The sequence below is a fragment of the Gordionus sp. m RMFG-2023 genome, chromosome 3 (assembly GCF_954871325.1).
Source record: "Gordionus sp. m RMFG-2023 chromosome 3, tfGorSpeb1-WG-v2, whole genome shotgun sequence".
Taxonomy (NCBI): domain Eukaryota; kingdom Metazoa; phylum Nematomorpha; class Gordioida; order Chordodea; family Parachordodidae; genus Gordionus; species Gordionus sp. m RMFG-2023.
In genome coordinates, this window is record NC_088777.1 from 46,676,244 (window position 1) to 46,702,184 (window position 25,941).

The window sequence follows — 25,941 nt, forward strand, 5'->3', positions numbered from 1 at the left end:
GATGTTTTTTTAATAAAAAAAATAATATGCTGCTATATTGTAAAAAATGTAATATTCTTTTTTTATAATATAATTTATTAGTGATTTTCACAATCTTCTTTGTAAATACATCTTTTATTGAGGAATTATATTGTAAATTTTATTAGATAAATAAACAATCTTTTAGGTGAAATCTTTTATCATTTTTTTAAAATTATCTATTTATTATTAAATGAGTTGTGGATTTTATGAAACTTTTTTGATGTTATTTTATATGATCTTTTTAAGGATAATATTTTAATGTGACAATTGTCATAATCGTCTCTTTTATAAGTTTTTTGAATTTTTTTGAAGGAAGTATGTTAAAATAAGTATTAATAACATGTGTAAATACAAATTTAGTGAAGATGTACTAATGAAAAAGTGACAATTGTCATAATCGTTATTTTTAAAGTTTTTCGAATTTTTTTTGACGAAAATATGTTAAAATAAGAAGTTAATAACATGTGTAAATATAAATTTAGTGAAGATGTACCAATGAAAAGTGACAATTGTCATAAATGGTTAATTTTAAAGTTTTTTGACGAAAATTTGTTAAAATAAGTATTAATAACATGTGTAAATATAAATTTAGTGAGATGTACCATAGAAAAGTGACAATTGTCATAATCGTTATTTTTAAAGTTTTTTGAATTTTTTTGACGAAAATATGTTAAAAATAAGTATTAATAACATGTGTAAATATAAATTTAGTGAAGATGTACCAATGAAAAGTGATAATTGTCATAATCGCTATTTTTAAAGTTTTTTGAATTTTTTTGACGAAAATATGTTAAAATAAGTATTAATAACATGTGTAAATATAAATTTAGTGAAGATGTACCAATGAAAAGTGACATTTGTCATAATCGTTATTTTTAAAGTTTTTTGAATTTTTTTGAAGAAAATATGTTAAAATAAGTAGTAAAAACATGTTTAAAATAAAAACTTAACGAAGATGTACCATAGAAAAGTGACAATTATCATAATCGTTATTCTTATAAGTTTTTTTTTGGAATTTTTTTGAAGAAAATATGTTTAAAATAAGTATTAAAAACATGTTTAAATAAAAATTTAGTGAAGATGTACCATAGAAAAGTGACGATTGTCATAATCGTTATTTTATAAGTTTTTTGAATTTTTTTTGAAGAAAATATGTTAAAATAAGTATTGATAACATGTTTAAATAAAATTTAGTGAAGATGTACCATAGAAAATTGACATTGTCATAATGGTTATTTTTAAAGTTTTTTGAATTTTTTTGAATTTTTTTGACGAAAATATGTTTAAATAAGTATTAATAACATGTGTAAATATAAATTTAGTGAAGACAATGAAAAGTGACAATTGTCATAATCGTTATTTTTAAAGTTTTTTGAATTTTTTTGACGACAATACTGTTAAAATAAGTATTAATAACATGTTTAGAAAATTGACAATTGTCATAATCGTTATTTTTAAAGTTTTTTGAATTTTTTTTGAAGAAAATATGTTAAAAAATAAGTATTAAAAACATGTTTAAATAAAAATTTAGTGAAGATGTACCATAGAAAAGTGACAATTGTCATAATCGTTATTTTATACGTTTTTTGAATTTTTTTGAAGAAAATAGGTTAAAATAAGTATTAATAACATGTGTAAATATAAATTTAGTGAAGATGTACCAATGAAAAGTGACATTTGTCATAATCGTTATTTTATAAGTTTTTTGAATTTTTTTGAAAAAAATAGGTTAAAATAAGTATTAATAACATGTGTAAATATAAATTTAGTGAAGATGTACCAATGAAAAGTGACATTTGTCATAATCGTTATTTTTAAAGTTTTTTTGAATTTTTTTGAAGAAAATATGTTAAAATAAGTAGTAAAAACATGTTTAAATAAAAAAAACTTAATGAAGATGTACCATAGAAAAGTGACAATTATCATAATCGTTATTTTATAAGTTTTTGGAATTTTTTTGAAGAAAAATATGTTAAAATAAGTATTAATAACATGTGTAAATATAAATTTAGTGAAGATGTACCAATGAAAAGTGACATTTGTCATAATCGTTATTTTTAAAGTTTTTTGAATTTTTTGAAGAAAATATGTTGTAAAAATAAGTAGGTAAAAACATGTTTAAATAAAAACATAATGAAGATGTACCATAGAAAAGTGACAATTATCAAAATCGTTATTTTATAAGTTTTTGGAATTTTTTGAAGAAAATATGTTAAAATGAGTATTAAAAACATGTTTAAATAAAAAATTTAGTGAAGATGTACCATAGGAAAAGTGACAATTGTCATAATGGCTATTTTATAAGTTTTTTGAATTTTTTTTTGAGAAGAAAATATAATAAAATAAGTATTGTCTTACATGTTTAAATAAAATTTAGTGAAGATGTACCATAGAAAATTGACATTGTCATAATGGCATATTTTTGAAGTTTTTTTTTGAATTTTTTGACGAAAATATGTTAAAATAAGTATTAATAACATGTGTAAATATAAATTTAGTGAAGACAACGAAAAGTGACAATTGTCATATTCGTTATTTTTTAAATTTTTTTGACGAAAATATGTTAAATTAAGTATTAATAACATGTGTAAATATAAATTTAGTGAAGATGTACCAATGAAAAGTGACAATTGTCATAATCGTTATTCTTAAAGTTTTTTGAATTTTTTGACGAAAATATTTTAAAATATGTATATATAACATGTTTAAATAAAAATTTAATGAAGATGTACTCTAGATAAGCGACAATTGTCATAATCATTATTTTTCAAGTTTTTTGATTTTTGTTGACGAAAATATGTTAAAATGAGTAATAATAACATGTTTAAATAAAAATTTAGTGAAGATGTACTATAGTAGTGTGACAATGTCATAATCGTTATTTTTAAAATTTCTTTGATGTAAATGGGTAAAAATATAGATTGTAAAATTAAAATTGCCTATGTAATATGCCATAGAAAAACATATGGTAATAATAGATTCTTCCCCAAAAACAGGAGAAAATTGGCATTTTATTACATTTGTTCATCGGGTCAGAAATTAATATGCAAAATTTATATCATAATATCTAATCCTAAGTTAGAAATTATTATTTTTTTACCAATTTTCACCAGACAATCTTGTTTAAAATTTGGGTAAACTTTTTTTTCTATCTTAAAATCAATATCGATGCAAGTTAACTATTTTTGTCAAAAAAATCAAAAAACTTTAAAAATAACGATTATGACAAATGTCACTTTTCATTGGTACTTCTTCACTAAATTTATATTTACACATGTTAATACTTATTTTAACATATTTTCTTCAAAAAAAAATTCGAAAAACTTTTAAAATTAACGATTATGACAAATGTCACTTTTCATTGGTACATCTTCACTAAATTTATATTTACACATGTTATTAATACTTAATTTAACATATTTTCGTCAAAAAAATTCAAAAACTTTAAAAATAGCGATTATGACAATTGCCAGTCTTCTATGGTACATCTTCACTAAATTTATATTTACACATGTTATTAATACTTATTTTAACATATTTTCGTCAAAAAAATTCCAAAAACTTTAAAAATAACGATTATGACAATTGTCACTTTTTCTATGGTACATCTTCACTAAATTTATATTTACACATGTTATTAATACTTATTTTAACATATTTTCGTCAAAAAAATCTCAAAAAAACTTTAAAAATAGCGATTATGACAATTATCACTTTTCATTGGTACATCTTCACTAAATTTATATTTACACATGTTATTAATACTTATTTTAACATATTTCTCGTCAAAAATATCATCAAAACTTTAAAAATAACGATTATGACAATTGTCACTTTTCTATGGTACATCTTCACTAAATTTATATTTACACATGTTATTAATACTTATTTTAACAAATTTTCGTCAAAAAAATTCAAAAAACTTTAAAATTAACCATTATGACAATTGTCACTTTTCATTGGCAACATCTTCACTAAATTTATATTTACACATGTTGTTAATTCTATATTTTAACATATTTTCGTCAAAAAAATTCGAAAAAACTTTAAAAATAACGATTATGACAATTGTCACTTTTCATTAGTACATCTTCACTAAATTTGATATTTTCACATACGTTATTAATACTTATTTTAACATACTTCCCTTCAAAAAAAAAATTCAAAAAAACTTATAAAAAAGAACGAGATTAATTTGACAAATTGTCACATTAAAATATACATCCTTAAAAAGATCATATAAAATAACATCAAAAGTTTCATAAAATCCACCTTTTATTTAATAATAAATAGATAATTTTAAAAAAATGATAAAAGATTTCACCTAAAAGATTGTTTATTTATCTAATAAAATTCACAATATAATTCCTCAATAAAAGATGTATTTACGTAGAAGACCGTGAAAATCGCACTAATAAATTATATTATAAAGAGCGATTTCATTTTTACAATATAGCAGCATATTATTTTTTTATTAAAAAAACATCAAATAAATAAATTTATTTTCATTTCAAAATATAATAATATAAATAAAAAATATTAAATCATATCATGTTTATTTGTTGATAATAATAAAATATTTACATTAAATATAAATAAAATAAATTATTTTACTTAAAATAAATAAATAACACATTAATGCTAAGGCATCGATGCAGAATTTTTGACTGATCTATTTTAGCCAATTTTTAGGCTTAGCCCATTTTTAGGCTTAGCCAATTTTTATGCTTAGCTGAATTTTTAGGCTTAGACCTATTTTGAGGCTTAGCCTCAATTTTAGGCTTAGCCGATTTTTAGGCTTAGCCTAGTGAGGTTCAGCTGATTTTGGAGACCTTAGGCCTAATTAGTGCTTAGCCGACTTTTGGTAGGCTAATACCCTAATTTAGGCTTGGGGGATTTTTCCACCTAAAATCTCGGCTGGGCCGTTTTAGATCGGCTATAAAATTGGCGGGTAACGCAACACTTAATCGCAACCTTGACGCTAACCCAATGGTTACTCTCAGTTGTTGATCTGATAAGAGGAATTACTGCGTTTACGACAATGGGCAGTGATTCTAACCATTCATAACCTGATAATTGAAGGATGAATGCAATCTAAAGGTGGATTGACTGATATATCTGTTTGGTATTTCGAGATTAAAGGTGTGAAAAAATTTTTGTGTGTGATGATTGATGGTAATACGGGGTTAATGGGTGTATTTGCCTTCCATTTGTCAATAGCGTCGTATAATAAACGATCGGTAGGGCATATGAAGCCAGAAATCAGAGAATTGTTAGATAATCTAGATGATGAATGAGAATAGGGATAAAAGATTGAGCGGAAAAAAATCTAAACCGCCTAGTTTAGAAGGTAGCTGAGCAAGTGAACAATTGAATGAGTTTAAATTTATGTTTAATTTCTATGTTAACAATGTTGTTAAAATATCGACTATTATTGTATATGGGATGGGAACTCATAAACTACCGCTAATCCATAAGAACCATATATGGGTCCAAGTAAATCCAATAAACAATTTAAACCAGGGTTCCAGTGGATTAACCATGGATGGAACTTTAATTTAGAAAATGATAGTGCGTTTTCAGTACATTAGCAATTAAAAACTATTTTCTTTATATCTATGAACACACCAAGCCAGATATATCTTACATTACTTTTTCATATGTGAACCTCGAATATGTCTTTGCGTGAAGATTCATCATTTTATGTTACTTGTTGAAGATACATTAAATTAGGCATTGCATTTGAACATATATTCTGTGTTTGGGATTATAGGAAAGATGTTTTTTTTGTCAAACTTTAAAATAAATTAGCTGTTTTAGGAATATTATATAAAAAAAATTGGGTAAAATTTTCTTACAAGGAATTGAATAATAAGGTAAACATAAATATTAACAAAAGACCGCTTTATTAATCGATTAGATCTAAGACCAACATTTTATCTTCACTAACAGAGGCATCATACATTAAATAAAAATCATTATTGCGAGCAGGAATCAGCAAAAAAATCAGCTGATACATTAGATTTTCTGCCTTTGGATATGATGCCGATCTCTATTTCATCAACATTTTACCCTCTACCAAAAATCAAAAAGATGTTAGATCATATGGTATTTTTTTTTAAAGAACCTAAATTGTCATTACCGAATAAATTCTTTTCTTTCCTTTCATTAATCGTTAGATATTTTACACAAATCCTAATATTTAAATAAATAAATAATTGTAATAGAAATTCTTTTATATATTAATCATAATTATTCTATAAAAATATATAATTTTTATTTATAAAACACCATTTTAACGGTGATTGCTTTTAAGAGTTTCTAATCTAATATCGTTTCTGTGCGCCACTTTGACCGCAATGAACACCCGAATGAAATGAGATACGGTATAATTTATTTAAAATAACGAGTAACTCAAGAAAAACCGTCAGTAACACAACACCGTTACTTTTGTAACGCGTTACAATTTTATAATTGATCCCTTAAATTTTTTTTAAAAATAAGTCTCTTTTAATTTTTGATTTTAGCGTGCATTTTAAATAAAAACTAGAAAATCAAAACCTATATCGAAGAGGGTGCCCGGATCTATGTTAATAGGTTGATGACGTTCTTTCAGCATATGAAGAGCGTTAGAACATAATTCATACTGCCAATCGCTGATAGACTTTTGCATCACCGTCTCAAACTCTCTCACGCACCTAACCTGTATGTTAAACAAACATCGAGATTCATTGTATTAGTGTCGATAAAATTGCGCGCTTTTTAAAAAAACGGCTAACGCTAGCCAAAAAATATTGAGCAAAAGCCCGAAAAAAATTCGGACATCTATAAACGAAATTTTCGAAGCTTGCGTTAATATTATTTTGGCTAAAATTTTCATTAAAAATCGGTTACAACACTACATTGTGTAACGTTGGTGTTGATAAAAGGCTCGATTTGCGCCGATTTTTAAAACCGGCTGACATTATATTTATCCGGAGCAATATTACGCAAACCTGAAGAATTTGGCTCACGCAAAGGTTTGGATATCCATTAGCGAAATCTAGGGGCTAGGGCAATATTTTTCTGGCGAAAATAACGAGTTAGCCGTTTTTATAAATCACACTCTTATACATATTTAAAAAGTGGATCAGTAAAAGTAAGTTTATAAATAAAAGCGATTCAGGGCGAGACAAATTTTTTGCAAGTATTGTCACAATGTATAAAAAAAAATGATAGATTTAATATATATTTAAACTTAAGAGACAAAAATTATATATATGCCTATTTCTTATTTACCCATTTTTTTTTGCTTTGCACTTTTAATTTTAAAATATAAAATAAATCGAAAACACAAATTTTATATTATAAATTATTTATAAATTCGATACCTAGAAATTGATTTTTTAAATCTCATTTTTACATTTATTTACACCTCGTGCTAGCGCGACTAGATTGGTTACAAATTTGGTCTACGAATTTAGTCATTACTTTACTAAAATTATCGGCGTAATTTAAGCGAAACTGTTTTTTTTTATATATCGTCGTCTGAGAATTAGATTATTCCATCTCCACATTTTGTAAGAGCATATTTTTTTAAAAAAATTAAGTTTCTATTGTTTTCAATAGGATATATTAAAAATTGATTTATGTAAAAAAAAGTCATTTTTGACAAAATATGGATATAGAATAATCTAGTAGGAGACGATATGTATATCGGCATAACCTAAAATTAACTTTGACTAATTTATATTTCGGCGTAAACCTAAATTGAATTTTTATTTTTATATTACGACACATGAATTTATATTTACTAACTTACCCTTTTGAAGTTCAAATTCAGAGTTTACAACGCATCCTTTATATACTTAAGCCTAACATTTTTACTCTCGTCTGGAGTGTTTTTCGATTTTATTTGCTCAACGTAAGTTTTTTGATATATTTAGGCTAGTAAATATTATCTATTCATACTTATTTCAAGGTCTCTCTCAATACTAATTAAAATAAAATTAATACAGCCAATTACCATTCCATACTTAATTTAATCGGGCATGGGCTTTTTTACCTCTCCTTTTATTTCCCATGGGCATTTAAGTAAGGGGCTCTGACTCTTGCACGCACAGGTATCTGCGGCCTTATCAAAGGTGGTCCTCTTAATTAATTATTTAATCATTCCCCATCTTTGTATCCCAGTTAGATGGGCTTTTCATGAGAGAACCAAACGTTGCTGTTGTATATATATATCTGATGTATATATGACGTTTTAGGGCTAGTGTGCTTAATATCTCGTATCACTTAACTTACCCTTTTGTCTTTTGTTGTGAAAATAATTTATGATATAAATTAATTGCATTTATAAGATGATAAAAATTGATAATATATTATACTACTTGAAAACATTTTCTGAACTCTTACTCTAATCTCTGCAGAATCATGTGCTACTAAAACTAGTGTTGTTAAACGGCTCGATTTTTGAAAAGGTTAACTCAATATCTTAGCCAAAAATTATTAGACAAGCCTAAAAATTTTGCTCATAGATGGCAAAAAAAAGGTTTAGTTAGGATATCTATTAAAACGAAATCTAGAGGCTTGACTTGAGTTATATCGGAAAAAAAATGTGCCTGTAAATGACCACCAAATTTGTAGTTATACTAGGGTAATGTAACATTAATACCTTTAACAATTTGGTTTTGTAAATCAACTTTATTATGAAGAAATAAACATTCAAGAAAACAGTTTCACTATGACTATAAAAAAAAAATTTTTTATCATTTAAAATGATGGGGTGGAAAGGACATTTGAGGAAAAAATCATATAACCTTCTTTTTAAATCAGATTTAACACTGATATGTAATACAATTTTTGGGTATTGGTGTTGGGGAAAGGCCTATACTAATTTTATATCAATATCGGTTAAAAAGAGACAGCATTTTTGGTAAATATAGAAAATATCGTAATTAATAATTAAAAATTTGCTTAGAATATTCTACTTTAAAAAGAAATATATATAGTTTTTTAAATAAATAACATTCCTTAAACAAATTTTTTATTCATACAATCAATTATCAATACCAACCAATATACAATACTATCTATAAAATATACTGTTTCACTTTACGAGTAATTAAAATGGAGGTCCTTCTGATTTGTCATTTTATCACCCGTTTAAGCACTTTTGTGTTCCAGTATTTAAATGAGCTTTTTAAAAAATTCTGTTATTTTGTCTAGTTCAATGAGGAATGAACCCCATTTTTGTGAATCCAAAAGTTTATCCTACTGAACTCGTTAAATAATAATTGGTTTGGTTTTGGTGGTATAATATGAAATATGTAATTTTATCTTTTTATTGGTAAATTGATTTCTATAAAGTATAATAATAAATAAATATTATTTTTTTGTGAATTTTTTTTAAAAAAATGTTTCTTTTTCTACCCCGTTATGTTGATTGTTCTATTTCCTGAAATCCAAATTCAGAATTACTCAAAAATTATAATATAGCATGTGGTCCTTTAAATTTTTCTTAATTGGTATCACTAAAATTGATAAATAATAAACTGTATACTTAATTAATTTTAATAAAGGGTAATATTTTAATATTAATAATTTAAAATATAACATATAACACATGATTACAAAAATTCAAATAAATTTTGAGTATTTCAAGTTTTAATCTTCCCTTAACCAGTTATTTTTCATCCTGAACCCAAACTTTTATAATGGCCTCTGCCTAAACCCAGAGATATTCTTTAAAATAAAGTTCCAACCAATTAATATATAAAATGATGGGGAAAAAACTCTTTCAATTATAGAATATCTGTGATTATTAACTAGTTCAAATTATGCAATTAAATTAGTAGTTATAGTATTTTTCTTAGTATCAACATCTTGTAAAAAGATTAATATCTAAAATACATTTATAAATATTTAAATTAAATCAAGGTATAAGATAATTTATTCATATATTAATACTCTACCTGATCAATCATTATATGTGTAATTACAAATTTTAATATTTTTATAAATATTTAAAATAAAAATATTAATTAATGCCTCCATGGCTTATTAAGAGTAGAGATATACCGACACCACTAATTCAACTTTTTACCCATTACTGTTGAATAATACCAAGAAAAATATTTAGTTATATAAAAATTCAAAAATTATGTAACTGAGATTCAAAATAATGTCTGGTTAATTTGATAATATTATACAAAGTTATAATAGATATTTAATTTTTTATAAATATTTTTAAGCCTCCTAGGATGCTAGGTCAATGCATCTGAACTTAATTATATTTAAATGTAATATATCTGTAGTCAGATATGGTCAAAGGAATGATTTGGGTTATATTGAGACTTTAGAAGTGTTAAACAATAAATTAAAGAAATATTTATCTTCACCCAAATATAATTTTTTAAAAGTAAATTGTCATAATTTTAGCTTTTGATACCATTAACAATGTAATGTAAAGTATCAGCCTTGGTATTGATGCATCTTTGGTAAATAGTTTGGAATTGGATTTAAAATAAATCTGAAACCAAGTTAGGACAGAAATCCACGACCTCTATTAAAAAAAATTTAGGAAGCAGAACTATCTTATTTTAATCCAAATTCCAAAAATCTGATATATATCAATGTCTTTATATATAATTAAATTTAAACTTGATATATTAGAATGCTAAATATCAACTGTGTCTTAATAATTTGCAAAGATTTTTGAGATTCTTCCTGCATTGTTCTTAGGTGATATCAAACAATTATTGGATAAAACCTTATCGATAACAGATTATAAATCTTGTATGAAAAAAATATTTCAACATCCTGTTAAAGAATGTAAATCATTTTCATTTCAACAAAAGACTTCCTCCTTTAGTTGTTTGTTATTATTGGGCTCTGTTTATCCATATCATGCAGAAGAATCTCAAAAATCTTTGCAAATTATTAAGACACAGTTGATATTTAGCATTCTAATATATCAAGTTTAAATTTAATTATATATAAAGACATTGATATATATCAGATTTTTGGAATTTGGATTAAAATAAGATAGTTCTGCTTCCTAAATTTTTTTTAATAGAGGTCGTGGATTTCTGTCCTAACTTGGTTTCAGATTTATTTTAAATCCAATTCCAAACTATTTACCAAAGATGCATCAATACCAAGGCTGATACTTTACATTACATTGTTAATGGTATCAAAAGCTAAAATTATGACAATTTACTTTTAAAAAATTATATTTGGGTGAAGATAAATATTTCTTTAATTTATTGTTTAACACTTCTAAAGTCTCAATATAACCCAAATCATTCCTTTGACCATATCTGACTACAGATATATTACATTTAAATATAATTAAGTTCAGATGCATTGACCTAGCATCCTAGGAGGCTTAAAAATATTTATAAAAAATTAAATATCTATTATAACTTTGTATAATATTATCAAATTAACCAGACATTATTTTGAATCTCAGTTACATAATTTTTGAATTTTTATATAACTAAATATTTTTCTTGGTATTATTCAACAGTAATGGGTAAAAAGTTGAATTAGTGGTGTCGGTATATCTCTACTCTTAATAAGCCATGGAGGCATTAATTAATATTTTTATTTTAAATATTTATAAAAATATTAAAATTTGTAATTACACATATAATGATTGATCAGGTAGAGTATTAATATATGAATAAATTATCTTATACCTTGATTTAATTTAAATATTTATAAATGTATTTTAGATATTAATCTTTTTACAAGATGTTGATACTAAGAAAAATACTATAACTACTAATTTAATTGCATAATTTGAACTAGTTAATAATCACAGATATTCTATAATTGAAAGAGTTTTTTCCCCATCATTTTATATATTAATTGGTTGGAACTTTATTTTAAAGAATATCTCTGGGTTTAGGCAGAGGCCATTATAAAAGTTTGGGTTCAGGATGAAAAATAACTGGTTAAGGGAAGATTAAAACTTGAAATACTCAAAATTTATTTGAATTTTTGTAATCATGTGTTATATGTTATATTTTAAATTATTAATATTAAAATATTACCCTTTATTAAAATTAATTAAGTATACAGTTTATTATTTATCAATTTTAGTGATACCAATTAAGAAAAATTTAAAGGACCACATGCTATATTATAATTTTTGAGTAATTCTGAATTTGGATTTCAGGAAATAGAACAATCAACATAACGGGGTAGAAAAAGAAACATTTTTTTAAAAAAAATTCACAAAAAAATAATATTTATTTATTATTATACTTTATAGAAATCAATTTACCAATAAAAAGATAAAATTACATATTTCATATTATACCACCAAAACCAAACCAATTATTATTTAACGAGTTCAGTAGGATAAACTTTTGGATTCACAAAAATGGGGTTCATTCCTCATTGAACTAGACAAAATAACAGAATTTTTTAAAAAGCTCATTTAAATACTGGAACACAAAAGTGCTTAAACGGGTGATAAAATGACAAATCAGAAGGACCTCCATTTTAATTACTCGTAAAGTGAAACAGTATATTTTATAGATAGTATTGTATATTGGTTGGTATTGATAATTGATTGTATGAATAAAAAATTTGTTTAAGGAATGTTATTTATTTAAAAAACTATATATATTTCTTTTTAAAGTAGAATATTCTAAGCAAATTTTTAATTATTAATTACGATATTTTCTATATTTACCAAAAATGCTGTCTCTTTTTAACCGATATTGATATAAAATTAGTATAGGCCTTTCCTCAACACCAATACCCAAAAATTGTATTACATATCAGTGTTAAATCTGATTTAAAAAGAAGGTTATATGATTTTTTCCTCAAATGTCCTTTCCACCCCATCATTTTAAATGATAAAAAATTTTTTTTTTATAGTCATAGTGAAACTGTTTTCTTGAATGTTTATTTCTTCATAATAAAGTTGATTTACAAAACCAAATTGTTAAAGGTATTAATGTTACATTACCCTAGTATAACTACAAATTTGGTGGTCATTTACAGGCACATTTTTTTTCCGATATAACTCAAGTCAAGCCTCTAGATTTCGTTTTAATAGATATCCTAACTAAACCTTTTTTTTGCCATCTATGAGCAAAATTTTTAGGCTTGTCTAATAATTTTTGGCTAAGATATTGAGTTAACCTTTTCAAAAATCGAGCCGTTTAACAACACTAGTTTTAGTAGCACATGATTCTGCAGAGATTAGAGTAAGAGTTCAGAAAATGTTTTCAAGTAGTATAATATATTATCAATTTTTATCATCTTATAAATGCAATTAATTTATATCATAAATTATTTTCACAACAAAAGACAAAAGGGTAAGTTAAGTGATACGAGATATTAAGCACACTAGCCCTAAAACGTCATATATACATCAGATATATATATACAACAGCAACGTTTGGTTCTCTCATGAAAAGCCCATCTAACTGGGATACAAAGATGGGGAATGATTAAATAATTAATTAAGAGGACCACCTTTGATAAGGCCGCAGATACCTGTGCGTGCAAGAGTCAGAGCCCCTTACTTAAATGCCCATGGGAAATAAAAGGAGAGGTAAAAAAGCCCATGCCCGATTAAATTAAGTATGGAATGGTAATTGGCTGTATTAATTTTATTTTAATTAGTATTGAGAGAGACCTTGAAATAAGTATGAATAGATAATATTTACTAGCCTAAATATATCAAAAAACTTACGTTGAGCAAATAAAATCGAAAAACACTCCAGACGAGAGTAAAAATGTTAGGCTTAAGTATATAAAGGATGCGTTGTAAACTCTGAATTTGAACTTCAAAAGGGTAAGTTAGTAAATATAAATTCATGTGTCGTAATATAAAAATAAAAATTCAATTTAGGTTTACGCCGAAATATAAATTAGTCAAAGTTAATTTTAGGTTATGCCGATATACATATCGTCTCCTACTAGATTATTCTATATCCATATTTTGTCAAAAATGACTTTTTTTTACATAAATCAATTTTTTATATATCCTATTGAAAACAATAGAAACTTAATTTTTTTAAAAAAATATGCTCTTACAAAATGTGGAGATGGAATAATCTAATTCTCAGATGACGATATATAAAAAAAAACAGTTTCGCTTAAATTACGCCGATAATTTTAGTAAAGTAATGACTAAATTCGTAGACCAAATTTGTAACCAATCTAGTCGCGCTAGCACGAGGTGTAAATAAATGTAAAAATGAGATTTAAAAAATCAATTTCTAGGTATCGAATTTATAAATAATTTAAAATATAAAATTTGTGTTTTCGATTTATTTTATATTTTAAAATTAAAAGTGCAAAGCAAAAAAAAATGGGTAAATAAGAAATAGGCATATATATAATTTTTGTCTCTTAAGTTTAAATATATATTAAATCTATCATTTTTTTTTATACATTGTGACAATACTTGCAAAAAATTTGTCTCGCCCTGAATCGCTTTTATTTATAAACTTACTTTTACTGATCCACTTTTTAAATATGTATAAGAGTGTGATTTATAAAAACGGCTAACTCGTTATTTTCGCCAGAAAAATATTGCCCTAGCCCCTAGATTTCGCTAATGGATATCCAAACCTTTGCGTGAGCCAAATTCTTCAGGTTTGCGTAATATTGCTCCGGATAAATATAATGTCAGCCGGTTTTAAAAATCGGCGCAAATCGAGCCTTTTATCAACACCAACGTTACACAATGTAGTGTTGTAACCGATTTTTAATGAAAATTTTAGCCAAAATAATATTAACGCAAGCTTCGAAAATTTCGTTTATAGATGTCCGAATTTTTTTCGGGCTTTTGCTCAATATTTTTTGGCTAGCGTTAGCCGTTTTTAAAAAAAAGCGCGCTTTATCGACACTAATACAATGAATCTCGATGTTTGTTTAACATACAGGTTAGGTGCGTGAGAGAGTTTGAGACGGTGATGCAAAAGTCTATCAGCGATTGGCAGTATGAATTATGTTCTAACGCTCTTCATATGCTGAAAGAACGTCATCAACCTATTAACATAGATCCGGGCACCCTCTTCGATATAGGTTTTGATTTTCTAGTTTTTATTTAAAATGCACGCTAAAATCAAAAATTAAAAGAGACTTATTTTTAAAAAAAATTTAAGGGATCAATTATAAAATTGTAACGCGTTACAAAAGTAACGGTGTTGTGTTACTGACGGTTTTTCTTGAGTTACTCGTTATTTTAAATAAATTATACCGTATCTCATTTCATTCGGGTGTTCATTGCGGTCAAAGTGGCGCACAGAAACGATATTAGATTAGAAACTCTTAAAAGCAATCACCGTTAAAATGGTGTTTTATAAATAAAAATTATATATTTTTATAGAATAATTATGATTAATATATAAAAGAATTTCTATTACAATTATTTATTTATTTAAATATTAGGATTTGTGTAAAATATCTAACGATTAATGAAAGGAAAGAAAAGAATTTATTCGGTAATGACAATTTAGGTTCTTTAAAAAAAAATACCATATGATCTAACATCTTTTTGATTTTTGGTAGAGGGTAAAATGTTGATGAAATAGAGATCGGCATCATATCCAAAGGCAGAAAATCTAATGTATCAGCTGATTTTTTTGCTGATTCCTGCTCGCAATAATGATTTTTATTTAATGTATGATGCCTCTGTTAGTGAAGATAAAATGTTGGTCTTAGATCTAATCGATTAATAAAGCGGTCTTTTGTTAATATTTATGTTTACCTTATTATTCAATTCCTTGTAAGAAAATTTTACCCAATTTTTTTTATATAATATTCCTAAAACAGCTAATTTATTTTAAAGTTTGACAAAAAAAACATCTTTCCTATAATCCCAAACACAGAATATATGTTCAAATGCAATGCCTAATTTAATGTATCTTCAACAAGTAACATAAAATGATGAATCTTCACGCAAAGACATATTCGAGGTTCACATATGAAAAAGTAATGTAAGATATATCTGGCTTGGTGTGTTCATAGATATAAAGAAAATAGTTTTTAATTGCTAATGTACTGAAAACGCACTATCATTTTCTAAATTAAAGTTCCATCCATGGTTAATCCACTGGAACCCTGGTTTAAATTGTTTATTGGATTTACTTGGACCCATATATGGTTCTTATGGATTAGCGGTAGTTTATGAGTTCCCATCCCATATACAATAATAGTCGATATTTTAACAACATTGTTAACATAGAAATTAAACATAAATTTAAACTCATTCAATTGTTCACTTGCTCAGCTACCTTCTAAACTAGGCGGTTTAGATTTTTTTCCGCTCAATCTTTTATCCTTATCATCATTCGTATCATCTAGATTATCTAACAATTCTCTGATTTCTGGCTTCATATGCCCTACCGATCGTTTATTATACGACGCTATTGACAAATGGAAGGCAAATACACCCATTAACCCCGTATTACCATCAATCATCACACACAAAAAAATTTTCACACCTTTAATCTCGAAATACCAAACAGATATATCAGTCAATCCACCTTTAGATTGCATTCAACTCCTTCAATTATCAGGTTATGAATGGTTAGAATCACTCCCTAGTCGCAACCTTGGTAATCTCTTATCAGATCAACAACTGAGAGTAACCATTGGTTTACGTCAAGGTTGCGATTAGTGTTGCGTAATCGGCTAATTTTAGCCGACTAAAAACGGCTTAGCCGAGATTTTAGGTGGAAAAATCCGCTAAGCCTAATTAGGTATAGCCTAAAAATCGGCTAAGCCTAATTAGGCTAAGCCTAAAAATCAGCTAAGCCTAATTAGGCTAAGCCTAAAAATCGGCTAAACCTAATTAGGCTAAGCCTAAAAATTGGTCTAAGCCTAAAAATCGGCTAAGCCTAAAAATTGGCTAAGCCTAAAAATGGGCTAAGCCTAAAAATTGGCTAAAATAAATTAGTCAAAATTCTGCATCGATGCTTAGCATTAATTATTATTTATTTATTTTAGTAAAATAATTTATTTTATTTATATTTAATGTAAATATTTTATTATTATCAACAAATAAACATGATATGATTTAATATTTTTTATTTATATTATTATATTTTGAAATGAAAATAAATTTATTTATTTGATGTTTTTTTAATAAAAAAATAATATGCTGCTATATTGTAAAAATGTAATATTCTTTATAATATAATTTATTAGTGATTTTCACAATCTTCTTTGTAAATACATCTTTTATTGAGGAATTATATTGTAAATTTTATTAGATAAATAAACAATCTTTTAGGTGAAATCTTTTATCATTTTTTTAAAATTATCTATTTATTATTAAATAAGGTGGATTTTATGAAACTTTTTTGATGTTATTTTATATGATCTTTTTAAGGATAATATTTTAATGTGACAATTGTCATAATCGTTCTTTTATAAGTTTTTTGAATTTTTTGAAGGAAGTATGTTAAAATAAGTATTAATAACATGTGTAAATATCAAATTTAGTGAAGATGTACTAATGAAAAGTGACAATTGTCATAATCGTTATTTTTAAAGTTTTTTCGAATTTTTTTGACGAAAATATGTTAAAAATAAGAATTAATAACATGTGTAAATATAAATTTAGTGAAGATGTACTAATGAAAAGTGACAATTGTCATAATGGTTAATTTTAAAGTTTTTGAATTTTTTGACGAAAATTTGTTAAAATAAGTATTAATAACATGTGTAAATATAAATTTAGTGAAGATGTACCATAGAAAAGTGACAATTGTCATAATCGTTATTTTTAAAGTTTTGAATTTTTTGACGAAATATGTTAAAATAAGTATTAATAACATGTGTAAATATAAATTTAGTGAAGATGTACCAATGAAAAGTGATAATTGTCATAATCGCTATTTTTAAAGTTTTTTGAATTTTTTTGACGAAAATATGTTAAAATAAGTATTAATAACATGTGTAAATATAAATTTAGTGAAGATGTACCATAGAAAAGTGACAATTGTCATAATCGTTATTTTTAAAGTTTTTGGAATTTTTTTGACGAAAATATGTTAAAATAAGTATTAATAACATGTGTAAATATAAATTTAGTGAAGATGTACCATAGAAAACTGACAATTGTCATAATCGCTATTTTTAAAGTTTTTTGAATTTTTTTGACGAAAATATGTTAAATTAAGTATTAATAACATGTGTAAATATAAATTTAGTGAAGATGTACCAATGAAAAGTGACATTTGTCATAATCGTTAATTTTAAAATTTTTCGAATTTTTTTGAAGAAAATATGTTAAAATAAGTATTAACATGTGTAAATATAAATTTAGTGAAGAAGTACCAATGAAAAGTGACATTTGTCATAATCGTTATTTTTAAAGTTTTTTGATTTTTTTTTGACAAAAATAGTTAACTTGCATCGATATTGATTTTAAGATAGAAAAAAAAGTTTACCCAAATTTTAAACAAGATTGTCTGGTGAAAATTGGTAAAAAAATAATAATTTCTAACTTAGGATTAGATATTATGATATAAATTTTGCATATTAATTTCTGACCCGATGAACAAATGTAATAAAATGCCAATTTTCTCCTGTTTTTGGGGAAGAATCTATTATTACCATATGTTTTTCTATGGCATATTACTCAGGCAATTTTAATTTTACAATCTATATTTTTACCCATTTACATCAAAGAAATTTTAAAAATAACGATTATGACAATTGTCACTTTTCTATAGTACATCTTCACTAAATTTTTATTTAAACATGTTATTATTACTCATTTTAACATATTTTCGTCAACAAAAATCAAAAAACTTGAAAAATAATGATTATGACAATTGTCGCTTATCTAGAGTACATCTTCATTAAATTTTTATTTAAACATGTTATATATACATATTTTAAAATATTTTCGTCAAAAAATTCAAAAAACTTTAAGAATAACGATTATGACAATTGTCACTTTTCATTGGTACATCTTCACTAAATTTATATTTACACATGTTATTAATACTTATTTTAACATATTTTCGTCAAAAAAATTTAAAAAATAACGAATATGACAATTGTCACTTTTCATTGTCTTTCACTAAATTTATATTTACACATGTTATTAATACTTATTTTAACATATTTTCGTCAAAAAATTCAAAAAACTTTAAAAATAACCATTATGACAATGTCAATTTTCTATGGTACATCTTCACTAAATTTTATTTAAACATGTTATCAATACTTATTTTATTATATTTTCTTCAAAAAAAAATTCAAAAAACTTATAAAATAACGATTATGACAATTGTCACTTTTCCTATGGTACATCTTCACTAAATTTTTATTTAAACATGTTTTTAATACTTATTTTAACATATTTTCTTCAAAAAAATTCCAAAAACTTATAAAATAACGATTTTGATAATTGTCACTTTTCTATGGTACATCTTCATTACGTTTTTATTTAAACATGTTTTTACTACTTATTTTAACATATTTTCTTCAAAAAAATTCAAAAAACTTTAAAAATAACGATTATGACAAATGTCACTTTTCATTGGTACATCTTCACTAAATTTATATTTACACATGTTATTAATACTTATTTTAACATATTTTCTTCAAAAAAATTCCAAAAACTTATAAAATAACGATTATGATAATTGTCACTTTTCTATGGTACATCTTCATTAAGTTTTTATTTAAACATGTTTTTACTACTTATTTTAACATATTTTCTTCAAAAAAATTCAAAAAAACTTATAAAAATAACGATTATGACAAATGTCACTTTTCATTGGTACATCTTCACTAAATTTATATTTACACATGTTATTAATACTTATTTTAACCTATTTTTTTCAAAAAAATTCAAAAAACTTATAAAATAACGATTATGACAAATGTCACTTTTCATTGGTACATCTTCACTAAATTTATATTTACACATGTTATTAATACTTATTTTAACCTATTTTCTTCAAAAAAATTCAAAAAACGTATAAAATAACGATTATGACAATTGTCACTTTTCTATGGTACATCTTCACTAAATTTTTATTTAAACATGTTTTTAATACTTATTTTAACATATTTTCTTCAAAAAAATTCAAAAAACTTTAAAAATAACGATTATGACAATTGTCACTTTTCTATGGTACATCTTCATTAAGTTTTTATTTAAACATGTTTTTACTACTTATTTTAACATATTGTCTTCAAAAAATTCAAAAACTTTAAAAATAACGATTATGACAATTGTCACTTTTCATTGGTACATCTTCACTAAATTTATATTTACACATGTTATTAATACTTATTTTAACATATTTTCGTCAAAAAATTCAAAAAAATTCAAAAAACTTTAAAAATAGCGATTATGACAATTGTCACTTTTCATATGGTACTTCTTCACTAAATTTATATTTACACATGTTATCAATACTTATTTTAACATATTTTCGTCAAAAAAATTCAAAAAACTTATAAAAATAACGATTATGACAATTGTCACTTTTCTATGGTACATCTTCACTAAACTTTTATTTAAACATGTTTTTAATACTTATTTTAACAATATTTTCGTCAAAAAAATTCAAAAACTTATAAAATTAACGATTATGACAATTGTCACTTTTCATATGGTACATCTTCACTAAGTTTTTATTTACACATGTTTTTACTTCTTATTTTAACATATTTTCGTCAAAAAAATTCGAAAAACTTTAAAAATAACGATTATGACAATTGTCACTTTTCATTGGTACATCTTCACTAAATTTGTATTTACACATGTTATTAATACTTATTTTAACATACTTCCGTCAAAAAAATTCAAAAAACTTATAAAAGATAGCGATTATGACAATTGTCACTTTTCATTGGTACATCTTCACTCAACTTATATTTACACATGTTATCAATACTTATTTTAACATATTTTCGTCAAAAAAATTCAAAAACTCTAAAAATAACGATTATGACAATTGTCACTTTTCTATGGTACATCTCACTAAATTTATATTTACACATGTTATTGATACTTATTTTAACAAATTTTCGTCAAAAAACTTTGAAATTAACCATTATGACAATTGTCACTTTTCATTGGTACATCTTCACTAAATTTGTATTTACACATGTTATTAATTCTTATTTTAACATATTTTCGTCAAAATATCGAATTACCTCAAAAATAACGATTATGACAATTGTCACTTTATCATTAGTACGTCTTCACTAGATTGTGTATTTACACATGCTACTAATACTTATTTTAACATACTTCCTTCAAAGAATATTCACATAACTTATACAAAGACGATTATGACAATTGTCACATTAAAATATTATCCTTAAAAAGATCATATAAAATAACATCAAATAAGTTTCATAAAATCCACTTTTCATTTCAATAATATAATAGTATAATTTTAAAAAAATGATTAAAGATTTCACCTATCAGATTGTTTATTTGTCTGATAATAATTTACAATATAATTCCTACATTAAAAGATGTATTTACAAAGAAGATTGTGAAAATCACTAATAAATTATATTATAAATAAAATATTACATACTTTAGCAATCGATAGCAGCATTTTGACTATTTTTATTAGCAGAACATCAAATAAATAGGCTTAGCTTCGATTTCTAGGCATAATAACCTAATTAGGAAACATTAGACCGTATCATGTTTATTTGTTGATGCCGATAAAATATTTACAGCCGATATAAATAAAATAAATTAGCCTACTATAAATAATAAAAATTAATACTAAGCATCGATGCAGAATTTTGACTAATTTTTAGCAGATTTATATAGGCTTAGCCGATTTTTAGGCTTAACCTAATTAGGCTAGCCGATTTTTAGTTTAGCCGATTTTTAAGCCGATTTTTAGGCTTAGCCTTATTAGTCTTAGGCGTAGTTTTTAGCCGATTACGCAACACTAGTTGCGATATAATACAGCCTCATGCCTGCATCAAATGCAAATCACCCGTTGATTCAAAGGGTAGACATGGCTTAAATTGTATTTTTAGTCAAGGGCGACATCAACGCCACTCAGCTGTAAACCATATAGTAAATAGAAGCTTAACAGCTGCACAAATTCCAAACAATCTTGAACCATCAAATTTATTTCAAGTAGATGGTTTAAGACCTGATGGTATGACAACCATACCTTGGGCCCTCGGCAAATCACTCTTATGGGACTACACTTGTGTCTCATCATTCCCTTCAAACATAAATTTCAATTTAATATTACAGGCAGAAATTAAAAAGACAAACAAATAAAAAAATTTTAAAAACTTCATATTCACTCCAGTAGTGACTTCTACTAACGGGCATTTTTCGCCTTCAACATTTATGTTTTTAAAAAATCTGGGTAATAAAATTCGACTTTTCACAAATGAACCCAGAGAATTCCTTTTTATTCGACAAAAAATTCAAATAGAAATTTTTACAATTATGGTTCCTTTTTGGGGACTCAATTATAGAATTTTATTTTTAATTATATAATTATAAATTATAATTTTTTTAATTCGGTTTTATGTAAATTTAAAAATAAATAGAATACGTTTGAATATTACTTTTATATCTAATAAAATATTTTTAAAAAATGACCAGTTCAAGGCCGGGCTTTTTATTTAGGACCACTGGATCAGTCTTTTTGATGACCGTGTTTCGGTCCATATATCGTTCGGACCGTTACTAGCTTATATTCAATTTATACCAATTATATTTTAAATTTCTTCCGAAAACATTTGATTTAACTTAAATCTTAATTCCATAGAGTTTCGGCATTAATATCGGCCACCAAATGCAGGCATCATTTGTATCTCTACCTCCCCCCAACCCTTTTCCAATTTTTGTCATTTTTAATTCGCTCATTATATCTTTGTATATTATATATTTTTTCTTGTAGAAGCAAGCTGTTTGTTTTTAGGATTCATTGATTTTCTCGACCGCACACATTTCGACCTGGCTCATTCTTTAAAAGTGTCATCTCCTTTCTTAGAATCGCGAGGGTGCTTCTCGTCCAATTTTGACGGTCCGTTAAATTTTGATCCTGAAATGAACGTGGCCGACCTAAAAGAAGATAGCGATAAGAATAGTCATTACAAACCGTTCTCGCATCCATTGGCTCTCGATTTCGATACCCAAGAAAATGTTGCCAGGGAATTTTTACTGGAGTCCAACTTAGCCCGATTGAACTCATTCGAGCATAGTATTATTGATTATCGATCATTAATTTGTCTTTTAAACTTTCCCGAAAGTTGCCGCTATCTTGGCAACTAATCACTTTATATTTACAATGCCCTCCTTGAAGAGTTGTATATAAATATTGTTAATATTTTTTCTTCTTTTTAAATCATAAATGTTCGAATTAAGGCATTCGTTTTTAATATTAATGGATAATGAATATAACAGTGGGCCTCGCTCCGCTTGCATAAAATAAAATAGGGAGGAAGGCATATGCTAGCGACATAACTCAAATATTATTTTAATTGCAATCAACTTTCGGTTGAATTTACCAAATTTCCAATTTTTAAAAATACATCGCTTACTTATTTATAATTGATTTAGAAACGTACGAAATGTCTCCGAGCGCCTGTCACTCACCAACAACCAATAAAGCTATTAGGTTACTAACCATGTACTTAACATTCCTACTAGACCCCGGTCCTAATAGCCTCAAAGAATACAGGTTAGATCCAGAGACTTATCAAGAAAACTCTATCAGTTGGCAAGAATTCAAATACCATGAGGTGGATGATTCCCAAAAAATAAAGAGAAATAACCCGCCAAATCCTGATTTAAACCCGCCAAATCCTTTAAACCCGCCAAAATCTGATTTAATACCCCAATATGGTTTTTCTTTTTCAATTAAATAGAATAAATATTTTCTCATTTTTTAAAAAAAGGAAATATCTTTTAAAAATTTTTTTTAAAAAATAAAATATTTTGTGTATTTTTACCGAATTCCGGGGAAAGGTTGGGGGTAACCCGACCGAAAAAAATGTGGAATATCTTAAGGAGAAACAAAACTGCAAGGGAAAAAATCTCTATTATCAAAAAGAACATATAATAAAACTTGCAACAACAAAAAATGCTATCTTTTAAATAAATTAGAATTAACATTTCTAGATGAGGGGGGGGGGGCTATTTGTTGATAAATTCGACATTATATATACCCTCTGATAAATAAAGAAATAATTAAGTGATTATTTTTTATTTTAGAAATATCTTTTAAAAATTCAGCTTTAAATAATTTAAGATTTTTTATTTCACAGTTGAGTTATGGAAATTGAAATCTGGATTATTTTCCCTGAACTCGCAACAAACCTGAACATAAGAATATTTTAACCATTTAAGACTCCTAACCTATTTTGACTGATCCCAGGTCAAAACTTCGTAAAATTTTTAGAATTCTTTTTATTAAAAGGAATTAAAAATATTAGATTTTTTAAAATACCACTCTCGCCTGGTCAATTTATATTTAAAAAAATTTATATTATTTTGAACTTAAGAAAGTCTCTGAAAAAGGATATTAATTTTAAATTATATATTATAAAATAATTGCCGAGCGTATCCGTTCCCTACTTGCCTTTAGAACATTCTAGAATAGTTGTTAAGTGTTGAATATATTCTTCCGGAATATTTTTTAGGAGAGGAATCATTTTGTCAAAACGGATCAAATGAAAAACATGATTTTCGGCCGACCCATTTCAATTTTGATGAAATTTTAAACTAAGGTTCTTGTTAATAATATACTTGGGGAAAATATTGTCTTCCTAGCTTTGAAACTTAAACCTAAGATGAAATCATTAAAAATTACTCTTTTTTTGCCTGTGCCTGTAATCATATTTTTGCTTTCTAACGTAAACCTGGTTATTTTTTTTGGAACAAGTCACTATTGACCACTGTCTTCTTTTTGTCATTAAAAAGGGACATTTTTTTAAACATTTATTTTATCAGCTATAATAGTACCCATTTTATATTTATCAACAAATATAGTGTTATTAAACGGCTTATTTTGAACCAATTTTTAAAAACAGCTAACTCAATATTTTGGCCAGAAAAATTTTGTCTAAGCCTCAATATTTCGCTAATAGATGGCTAGACCTTTGTTCCTTCTGCAAACAAAACCTTAAGGCTTGCATAATATTATTCTGGATGAAATCTTGAGTTAGCCTTTTTTTTAAATCGGCTCAAAACGAGCCGTTTAACAACACTACAAATATATTTATCCTAAAAATGTTATATCCATTTTATTTAAAAGATAGTATTTTTTTTTGTTTTGTTTCATATTTAATTAAATTTTCTTTTATTTATAAATAATAGAGATTTTATTTATTTTTTCTCCTTATTCTCAGTATTTTTCTCAATTTTTAGTTTTTTTTCTTCACTTTACCATATTTATTTATTTATTTATTTTAAAAAAAAAGATGAATTAAAGGTGTCCTTTTGGCGTAAAATTTTTTGAACAATTTTTAAAAAATTAAATCTTGATTGGGACGCGAGAAATTGATTTCAAATTTTATATCCGCTAGGCGTGATTTACCTTTTTTTTTTAATTCATCGATTTCCTTTCCCCATGATTTACAATCTTTTTATTTATACGAATCTATCTTTTTGATGAAATATATATTTTTTTTCACTAATGTCGTAATTTATAGTTTGAAATTGTTTTTAAAAATATTTTTTGCGAAATAAATAAAAAGTTATTTTGAAATTTAATTATTTACGGTTATAATATAGTATATATCCAGTTTATTTATATGTATGTTAGCGGCAATGTGCGTTTTTGAGGTAATGCGTTATTTTTTTTCAGTTTTAAATCATTTTTTGAGTGTGTTTTTAAAAATCTGATTTTACCGATTTAAATAAAAAAATCTTATGGAAAAATGAATATAAATTATATTAAGTTCTAAAGGTTCATAACAAAATTGCCTGATAGGTATTTC

General features: G+C 25.2%; 1 protein-coding gene across 1 annotated transcript; it reads left to right on the plus strand.

Annotated features, from left to right (window-relative positions):
• The first annotated feature begins 10,763 nt into the window (after positions 1-10,763).
• Positions 10,764-24,036, plus strand: LOC135926315 (uncharacterized). The gene is made up of 4 exons (XM_065462144.1): positions 10,764-10,979; positions 14,916-15,057; positions 22,899-23,201; positions 23,561-24,036. Exons 1-4 carry the CDS (start codon positions 10,800-10,802, stop codon positions 23,866-23,868), a joined length of 933 nt encoding a protein of 310 aa, XP_065318216.1. The 5' UTR covers positions 10,764-10,799; the 3' UTR covers positions 23,869-24,036.
• Positions 24,037-25,941: the final 1,905 nt, after the last annotated feature.